The sequence below is a fragment of the Octodon degus genome, unplaced genomic scaffold (assembly GCF_000260255.1).
Source record: "Octodon degus isolate 3935 unplaced genomic scaffold, OctDeg1.0 scaffold00025, whole genome shotgun sequence".
NCBI classification, from domain to species: domain Eukaryota; kingdom Metazoa; phylum Chordata; class Mammalia; order Rodentia; family Octodontidae; genus Octodon; species Octodon degus.
The window spans coordinates 3,473,104-3,483,288 of NW_004524601.1; the positions used below are offsets into that span (position 1 = coordinate 3,473,104).

Below are 10,185 nucleotides of genomic sequence, written 5' to 3' on the forward strand. Positions count from 1 at the left end.
CACCATGCTGACTTTTCCAAATGTGGACTAGTGGTGACATTGCCGATGATTTCGCTGTGGGTGGGGAGGGGGTGGGGAGAGGCAGTGGCCAGAAGGGTTTTATGGGAGGAGGGACCCTGTGCGCAACCAGACAGCACAGCCGGCACCCTCAAGGGCGCAGACTCAGTCGCCCAGGGACAGCAGGGCCAGGTCCTTCGGGCGCCCAGTCGGCTGCCTCAGTTTCCCCACACACCCACTGCAGCCGCGGCCCCCGGTGCCCTCGCGCGGGCGAGAGATGTGGCCCGGGCCCCTGCCCTGCCCTGCTGCGCGGAGAGCCCCTCGGGGTCCCTGCTCACCCACCGCGCCGCCTCCTGCCCGCGCCCCTCCCGCTGCACGCCGGGCCCCGCGGTTGCCGGATGAATTCGCGTCGGCTCGGACCTGGGGCTGCATCTCAGCAGGCGGCGCCGTGGGCCCCGGACGCGGCGGGCACCTCCACCCGGGCCGAGCGCGCTCCCCGCGGTGCCCCGCGTGTCCGGCAGGCGGCGTCGCGCCGAGCGGTGTCGCGCACTTCCTGTCGCGGGCGGGCGGGGCCGGGAGGCTGTCAACCCGCGGCGGGGCCTTCCGCCTCGCGGACTCGCGAGCCGCCGGGATGGCGGTGCTCAAGCTGGCGGACCAGGTGGGCGCGGGCGCGGGCGCGGGCGCGGGGCGCGGATGCGGGGCGTGTGCTGCGCGGGCGCCGTGCCGGGCGCTGCGGGCGGGCGGAGGCCGGGACCCCCACCGGACACCCCGACTTCCTCCGGGGGCCCAGGCCCCGCCGATCCCTCCCTTGGTGCCTCCGGGTCCCCGCCGCGTCGCTGTCCTCGCTCGGGTCCGGATCTCCTTTGCCCCGGACCACAGCTCCTGGGACGCGACACCAAGTTGGTGACCAGGAAAAGGGAGTGCGGTCCCGCCACGCGTGTCCGTGGACAGCGAAGCGAGCCTGCGTGGGGTCCGACAGGCAGGACCGGCCTGGACCCTTACGCCCGGCCCAAAGGTGCTGACAGCTGGTGTCAGCGCCTAACTTGGAGGCAGCGTGGCCTTGTCCTGGGCCGTTGGTGCCAGGGCAGCCGGCAAAGACCCTGCCGAAGCCGATGCTTGCCCTGTGGACCCCGGTTCGGACAGGCTTTGTGTTTGGAGACCAAAAGCCACGGGATGAAACCAGCAAGACCCAGGCAGTCACAGACCGGCTGGCGCCAGGGTTCGGACCCTTGAAGGCTGAGGGCAGGTGTCAGGGTCCCTTGTGTCTGGGGGTTCGTCAGCATTGGGCGCTTTCTCCTATGAGTCCCTGCAGTCCCAGGGCACACTGGCCGTTGTCTTGGCTGGTGACACACCACGCCCTCGGCTGTCACTTCCTAAATCTGCAAAGTTCAGAAAATGGCTCTAAAGGGTGCTGCCGCTGCTCAGGAAGGAGCTGCGAGCTGAAGGCCGGCTGAGTCCCTAGCGCTGAAGGAAGCCGTGGCGGGAGGGAGGGCTCTTCCTGGGGAGCCCACTCCTGTCTCCGGGGCCTCTGTCCTTTCTGCCCTCATGTCCCCTTGGATCTGTCCAACGGGCTCCAGGAAGACGCCTGGCCCTAAATCGAGACTCTCTGTGTTCAGGGCTCCTCTTACCACTGCCTCCTCGAATGTTTCTGGACACCACTTCCTTCCCAGCAAACAGGTGTTGATATGGAAAGAAAGAAAAAAAGAAAGAGGGGTGCAGCCTTCCTGGGGTCCCTGCTCCTGGGACAGAAGAGCCCAAGGATTTGGAGTAGAGAGTGCTCAGCCCAGCCGGCCTCTGGGTTTCTCTGGGCCCAGAAGCGTGTCTGTCCTTACGCAGTCTCTCTCCTGTTTGAATCTCACTTCTTCGAAGTTGGCTCTTAGTCATACCCATGCACCCTTGGCTCCTCTAGGAGAACGGGCCTGCCATTGTGAGTTGGATGGCCTGCTTGGAATTCCCACCAAGGAGCTGCGGGGAGAGCCTGCTCCCTCTTCATCCCTTCCTTACCTGTTACACTCTCCAGTGCATGAGTTGAATCCTGAGCTTTTGGTGGTTGTTGATTTCTGAGACAGTGTCTCACTGCATAGCCCAGGCCTCGACCTCAGGGCGCTCTGCCTGCCTCAGATTCCCAAGTGCTGGGATGACAGGTATGTGCCACCACGCCTTGTTCAACTTTGACTTTTGCAAGGAAAGGGTCTTGGAGTTTCGGTTTGAGGCCACATGCTTGCTGCTGATAACCTGAATTGCATGTTGTCGTGGTTTGTGTTCAAGTGTGGCTGAAGAGGTGACTGTCAGACATTTTCTGTGCTGCTAAAGGTGGCAGGGGTGGGAGAGACAGTGCTTGTTAGGGAGTGGCGGCCCATCCTGTGGTGACCTGTCAGTCATGCAAGAGGGGACTGCACTTCTTCTGTGTTGGCAAAGTAAGAGGAAGGGGAAGGAGAGAGGCCTCGGGGCTTTTACTTTTGTTTTAACTATGAAAAGGAACTAGGAGCTCTTGCCACAAAAGGCCTGACATTTAGCACTTCTGCATTTGTGACTGCGTCCCTGTGTCTCCCGGTGCAGCACACACCATCTCTCTTGCAGCATCAGGGTGCCCGGCACTCCAGTTTGCGGGGACTGAGGATCTCCCAGCCCTGACTGCCCCATGGGGGCGGACGCCAGGCCAGCAGGGAGAGCTGCTTCGCCTCTGACCCAGAGCGCACTCAGCTGTGCAATTAGTCCAATAACATAATTATTTCCTCTGAGAAGGACATTAAGAGGATTATTTACATCTTTGGATATGTGAGATAATTGTAAGTTTGAGAAAGAAGATGTTATCGTAGCGCATTTTGGCTTGTAATAGCTGTGGAAGCTTTTGCAGTTGGGCTGCATGTTGAACTTTCTGGGGCATCCCTGTGTCTCATGGCTGGGGTGGCCCCGTGGTTTAAGTGTGTGGTCACATCGTCTGCCTGGCTCCTCCCAGTTTTTGTTTCTCTTAGTTATGGAGCCAAGCATGAGAGTACCCTGGACACTGGCAGTGTCACTGTTGCCGACAGTGGAGCACCGCCTCCAGCCCTCTGAGCCTCTGGGCACAAACTGTGTCTGCAGGTGGCCCTTTCGGAGCTTCCTGCCCAAGGCCTTCTGGCTGGTGTCGTCCTCTGGCAAGCCCTCACTCACACTTAGTCACCCTGCTTCCTGGCGAAGGCCGGGCTGGCAGCTGTGGCAGTGCTGAGAGGCTGAACTCTCATCCCTGGACAAGCAGGAGTCCAGCACATGGCGTGTAGCCCTGGGACACAGGGTGCATTTCCCTGGGCTGCCCTCACCCTCCCGTGGGTCCCCTGGGCTGTGCTTCGGTCCTGCCTTTGGTGGAGAGGAAGAGAAAGCAAGGCTTTGTTCAGGCCTCTTCTGGTTGTTGGGGGACCAGTCCTCGGGTCTGGGCTGCGCTGTGGGCTGGCACTGCGTGGCCTGCTGGAGGCTGCCTGTGCTGGGCCCTTGGGGAGCCCGGCTCAGACCCCAGTGCTGCTGGGGGGACTCCTGTTACCAACCAAGCTGAGGACCTGTGGGAGGTCACAGCCCTAGGCACTGGCAGTCTGCAGCCTCACCCAGCTTTCTGATCAACTGGGGCTCAGACCACAGGCCAGGCTGGGACAAGCACCCGCCTGCCCCTGCCTCTGGGGGAGACTTGCTGAGCTTAGGGGGACAGAGCCTGGGCCTCGGCCTGCCAGGCCAACACTGTGCCACTGAATTCCACCTCTGCCTAACTTAGGTTACGTATTTATCTCACACACACACACACACACACACACACACACACACACACACTATACTCACCGGAGGAAATGAAAATGCTAGACGTGCAAAAAGCAAGGCGCCATGGCCAAAGCTGTCTGAAGTCTCTCCCTCAGAGATACTCCTTGCCCCCCCCCTTTTTGTTTCCTGAGATAGGGTCTTGCTATGTAGTTCAGGATGGTCCTGAACTCTTGATGATTCTCCTGCCTCAGCCTCCCGAGTGCAGGGATGACAGGCAGGCTCCACCCTACCCGGCCTCTGCTTGCCACTGTGATGCAACTCCTCCTAGGCCTCTGTGTAGACATCGAGGGAAAAATCTTTAAACTGTGATAATATCAGTATTTTTCACTTGTATACATAGCTAATATTTATGGTCTCTAGCCTGATGGCTTTTCTAAATAAACTTATGCTACTCTTCAACACATCGCTGGGCTGCTGTCGCATGAGTTGATGCAGCATAGGTCGAGCCCTGGATTGGCTGAAACTTTCTTTTTTTAAAAAAAGAATATGTCAGCTTTAACTTCCTCTTTTCTTCTACATAGCAAATATAAACTGAGAAAGGCACGTTTTCTGCGACCAGAAACAGGAGTGAAATATTCTGTGAAAAGATGTATATTTTAACAATGTAATGTGGATTCTTTATAGGCTAAAGTATAACATGAATTTAAAACTAACCAAGAACTACGAATATCGGATGATCCTGCTGTGCACGAACCCTGCTCATGCTGTGATATTCCTTTTTGTTTCCCCTACAAAAGATCCTATGTTGAAGCTCAGTCTGACAAAATAATGGACACGCAATGGAAGGGAGGAGGTCCCCAAGCCTATCTGAGGACTGCTGGGGCTCAGTGGCAGTGCAAGTTCCTTTACATGGGAAAATTACTGGCCACTGGTTCGTGTTTCTCTTTCCCGATGCCGGTAAACTCACACCGCAGCTCCCCGTGTGCTCCTCAGGAACCACAGGCCTGCAGTTAAATCCTAAGCTGGGCGCAGGTGTGGGCCGGGATGTCCAGGTCAGCGTGGAGCCGTTAGCTCTGCAGGCAGGTGGTGGCAGCGTGCTCTCGTGACTGCCAGTCCCTCGCTGGCCCTCTGGCGGGGTCCTGCTGCCCCTGGCCTTGTGCAGGCCCAGGGCTGGACACGGCCATTGGCTTGTGGTCAGGGATGGCACTGGGCTGTGGATTTCTGGAGCCCTGGAGGTGACTGCTCCCTGGTTTACCCAGTACCTAGAGCACGTCTTGGGTTTGCCTAAGAATCTGGGGCCATTTTCTTAAAGCTGTCTTCAGGATCCCCAGGAGCCAGGATGTGGGATGTGGAATTCCCGAGGTCACCTAAGGTCTCCAGACCTATGTGGGAGGAGGGGACATACATGTGGCCCTAGGCCCAGCCCCTGAGCCATAGTCCCTGGGCTGCCTTGGCCTCCTCAGGGCACTGCCCCACCAGCACAGCTGGTCTGACTTGTAGTTTCTCAGGTGTGGCCTGGATTGGGTGCAGGTGACACAGGCTTCCTCCAGGAGAGAAGGCCATTTCTGTCTGTCACCCAAGGGCATTTCTGATAGATGTGGCTCAGTTTCTTAAGGGACTTGTTTGATACTTTTTTTTTTTTTTTTTTGCTTTTTTGAGACAGAGTCTCACTGTGTAGCTCAGGCTAGCTTTGAACTCACTATGTAGCCCAGGCTGACCTCAAACTCTTGGTGATCCTCCTATCTCAGTCTCCTGAGTGCTGAGATTACAGTGTGCACCACCACGCCTATTTATTTGTTTGGCATCTGACACAGGCAGGGTGGAAAGAGAGGTTGGGAGGCCAGAACAGAAGTGAAGACAGAGCCGGGCAGACAGCATGGGAAACTGGGGTGAGCCATCCTGCCAGTCGTTGCTGAGCAAGGCCCCGGATGGCCGCTGCCTGGCCCAGAAGATGAGCAGGACGGCTTGTTAATGTCAGGAAGACAGTATTAGAACGCACCTTTCTTTAAAAAGTTCATGCCTCGGGGCCAACCAAATAACTCAGTGGATTAAAGCACCTGCAAACAGGCGCAGGGGCTGGGGGTTCGATCTCCAGGGCGCGCTGAGATGGCACTTGAGACTGGGCGTGCTGGTGCGCGCCTGTAATCCCAGCTCTTGGGAGGCTGTAAGCAGGCGGATCACCCTGTGAGACCCGGAACACCCTGCAGACCCTTCCCTAAAGTACATTAAAAAAAAAAAGTTCATTCCTTTACATCTGATGAGGGCATATGCCTGGGAGGCTGAGGCAGGAGGATTACCACAAGTTGGAGGCCAGTCTGGGCTACATAGTGAGTTCAAGACTAGCCCAGACTACATAGCAAGGCCCTGGCTCAAAGAAAGAAAATTTCCTTCCCCATCTCTTACATTCTGTGCACTCCCAGTGCCTGCCCTAGCAACAGATAAAAGCTCATGCAGTCTCATGGTTCTCCTCCTGTCAGGTGGCACATCGGAGGAGATGCTTTCCTGCTGTTAACTGAGGACGAACAGTGACCCCGGGGAAGGGATGGGGCCCCGTGTGTCTTGGGAAGGGCTTGCGCTTAGCGCGGTGGCCTCGGGGTCTCTAAGCAGGGAAGCCTGCCTGGCATGTCCATCTGTCTGTCCATCTGTCCGTGTATTCCTTTGGCTGAAGGATGAGGGCCTTGCTGGGCTCTGCAGCCCTCCTTCCATGCAGGCTCAGAGCAGGTGCCAACGTGAGGAGCCGGACAGAGGCCTGGCCCCGAGGAGACCCTGGTGGCGGGGACATGGCGCCATGCCTGCTGCATTCTGTGGCCGCACTGACCTTCACCTCCCAGTGCAGAAGGGGACAGTGAGAATGGGAGAGGCAAAGTCCAGGTGCCACAGATCCGGGTCACCCTGGGTGGGCTGGCTGCAAGGCCCGGCCTCACTCCAAGGCGGCACAGGGGCCTTCTCAGGCAGTGTACACTGAGGCTGGACAGCAGTGGGGCCTGTGCCCACCGGCCCTTCTAGGCATTGTCCCCCCGCCACAAGCCCTCTCCTGCAGCCTCGGCGAGAGTTGGTGCCTTCGGGAAGCCCCCACTGTGGCACACACCGCTCTCTTACAAGTTAATTTGTTCTTCAAAAAGTCCTGAAGCTTGCGGTGTGGCTGGACTGTCCCTGTCCTCTGTCCTTGTGATGCTGGGCAGTGTTGAGTGAGATAATGGTTGTGGCAGCGTTCTGTGGGTGACGTGTGTCTGGGTGCAGGGAGTAGCAAGGACCCCTGGCCGCTGCCTGGGTGGTGGCGGGGTTGTCGATGGAGCAGTGGACTCACTTGATAACGAGCAGATCATTTCATTTTATTGCGCAGAGCTGGGCGCTGAGCCCAGGGCCTTGTGTGTGCCTGCAGGTGTGCTGCTATTGAGCTGCCTGCAGCTCCAGCCCTAGCTTCACACCTTTATTTTTAAATAAAAAAATTACCGTACAATATCCACATCATGGGAGACCTACAGGAAGCAGATGATCTCATTTTGAAGAAATCGCTTGCAAGGGTGAAAAGAAAAGCCGAAAGGAAACATACATATACCAACTAAAAAGCCAGCATGTGTGTGTAAACAAATAGCGGCGAGTAGCTTGAGACTCCGACTTAAACAAACTTGAAAAGCACTTCTATGAAATAACCAGAGGGATTTGAATTATGACTGAGACGGTTATGTTTTAAAAGAGTTTTCTCACAAAAAGAAACAAAGCCACAAGGCGTTAGCGTCCGTCCGGGACTCTGTTCTAGTTCCGGAGCCCGTCAGCGTGCTCCCTGTCTGGACCCTCCACGGTCACTTGGTGGCGTGTCTTCTGTGGAGGGCTGGCCTCTCTGATGCTGGCGCCGAGTGCCTGACTCCACTGGCCCCTCGAGCCAGGCAGCCCCCACCCCGCTCGCCCGTCCCCTCCCCGTGCAAGCTGCGCTCTGCTGCTTCAGCTTCAGCCCTAGGCCCCAACCGAGGGCACTGCAAAGACAGACCCGGCCTCGTCTTCTTACCCCTCTTTCTGTGTACCACTTTTGTGACAGTGGTTCTGAAGCCATGTTTCTATTTAAATTAGGCAGTTTCAAGAGGCAACAAGAAGTGACAAAGTTGCTGCCTGGTTCCTCTGTGGAGCAGGAAGTGGCCCCGGATGGTTTCTGAGTGGCTTTAGGCCTGCCGAAATGTGTTATTTCTACTGTGTGAAAAGTGCCCCCCGCCTTCTAATGGAGGCCAGATTTGGGACTAGTGTGGACCACACACACGTAAGAAACGGCCACCTGCAAGCTGCCAGACTGTAACGAGTAGCTCAGGCGCCTCTGTCCCGTTAGGGCCTGGGCTGCCAGGTGAGTGCCACAGAGTTCTAACTTTGTCGGTTGTCACAGCCAGCAGGAAGCCACCTTCCTCTAAGGAGCTCTGCATTTCAGCAGTGGGCCTCCTGGAAGGTTCCAGATCCTGGCATTGTGGTGTGGTGTCAGAAGCGCTGTGGCATCTCAGTCCAGCGGTTTCCAAGAATCCGGTGCAGGAGGGGGAGGGCTGACGCCCAGGGTGACGTCTGGAGGCCCGGCTGTCTGCACTGTGCAGCTCTCGGGCCTTCGGTCCCCCTGGCAGCCTGCTGCCCTCAGGTGTGAGACGGGAAGGTCTGTACCTGGGTGCTCAGGCCTTCGTCCCTGCGCCACAGGCTGGTCCCTGAGTGTCACATGCAAGAGACCTTCTCTTTAGGTCAGTTTTAGCCCTTTGAGAATATTTTTGTTTTGAATTTATGGTCTTTTATTGTGTCTTCTCTGCGACTTAAACAGCAGGAGATGAATTTTCTGTTTCGTTTTTGCATGACATCTCCACACTTAGGTTTGAATTGTAGCATTTTGGGTTGTGCAGTTTTGGAAAGTGCTTTTCTTTCAGTGTAGTTTTGTTGTTCAATGGACATCTTCCTATTTGATGGAAGAAGTTTAGCTTTCAGTGGGGCTAGTAGCATGAATGCGGGGCTTGGCGTCATTCTCGATCTAAGTGGTCCAAAAGAACTTTGAAAACTACAAAAATGTTGCTAAGAGAAATAAGACATAAATTACAAGACTGCTGCTTCCTTCTCACAGAAGTATGAAGGTGTTCTTATCGGAGGAAGCGCATGAAAACAAATATTTTGAGAAAAAGTCTTGTCGTCTTGAAAAAAGTTGTCACAGCAGAATATCTAAAAAACACGGGTGAAAAATTTCAAGTCCTGAGTGAATAAGTAGCCTACAGCCGTGCCACCCTGAACGTGCCCAATTACGTCTAAGTGAAGAAGCAGTGGAAGGGAAAACCATAAATCTCTCCCTGAAAAGGTGATTAGAAAGTTGGATGAAGGCTAAAAGTCATTTTTTAATTTTTTTCTTCTGTATTTTAGGGAAGGGTGTTCAGGGTCTCACTACTAGATCGGACTCCTAGTAATCCTCCTGCTTACAGCCGCCCAACAGCTGGGATTTACAGGCACGTGCCACCACACCCAGTCTCCATTGCTGTCTCAGCGTGCCCTGGGAGCGGGGCCAGCATGGCAGGCCTGGGGATTGAACCCCTGGTCTCTGTGCCTGCTTGCAGGTGCTTTAATCCGCTGAGCTATTTGGCCTCCCCCTTAAAAGTCATTTTGATGAACATCTTTGTGTTCCTTTCGGATGTGATTTAAAGAGGATGTGAGGTGGATCCTGTTGGGTGTGCACACACCTGAATCCTAAAATTGCATTTTAGTTTCCAGGTAGACGGAGATGAAATAAAGAAAGAAAAATGGAGCCAATGTTTTCTAGGGGAGGAGATGGCTTGGGGGCAGAGTGGCCAGGTCATTTCCCAGGTATGGGGCGCTCTTGAGCCCATGCTGAACAGCCCCTACCACTGAGCTCGGCCCTTTGGGGTGGTGGCATCGTCATGCCCTGTGGCCAGGCTACTCTTCTCCCTGGGTCCAGGGATGGGACATGGCAGGAAGGGGTGTGCTGCAGAGGGCCCCTGTGACCCTAGTGCTGCGCAGAGCGCCAGCCTGGGGAGCCTAGTCATTCCGTACTCTGGAGAAAATGCCCTGCTTCTGTGGCAAGTGGCTGGTGGGTTCTGGATCCATCCCTGGCTGCTAGCACCCTGCCACCAGAGCTGGTCGTTGAGCTCATGAGGTAAGGACTGTGATGTGGACACCTTGCAGCTGCTCCTCTCTCCTGAGCTCCACATGGAGGATAGACTGCTGTGAACAGGTCAAATCCACTGCTACTGCTGCCTGCTAAGAATCAGGCCACCATCACCACCACCACCACTACCACCATCACCCCCCCATCCCTCTACCACCATCACCCCACCACCATCACCCCACCACCATCACCCCACCACCACTACTACTACCATCATCCCACCACCACCACCACCATCACTCTACCACCACCACCATCACCCCACCACCATCACCCCCACCACCATCACCACCTTCACCACCATCACCCCACCACCACCACCACCACCACCA

General features: G+C 56.0%; 1 protein-coding gene across 1 annotated transcript in view; it reads left to right on the forward strand.

Annotated features, from left to right (window-relative positions):
- The first annotated feature begins 572 nt into the window (after positions 1 to 572).
- Ankrd44 (ankyrin repeat domain 44) overlaps positions 573 to 10,185 on the forward strand; it is a 269,913-nt gene continuing 260,300 nt past the window's right edge. The window contains exon 1 of the mRNA XM_023712328.1: positions 573 to 655. Coding sequence (XP_023568096.1) covers positions 629 to 655 — 27 coding nt within the window. The 5' untranslated portion in view covers positions 573 to 628. The remainder of the gene's footprint in view (positions 656 to 10,185) is intronic.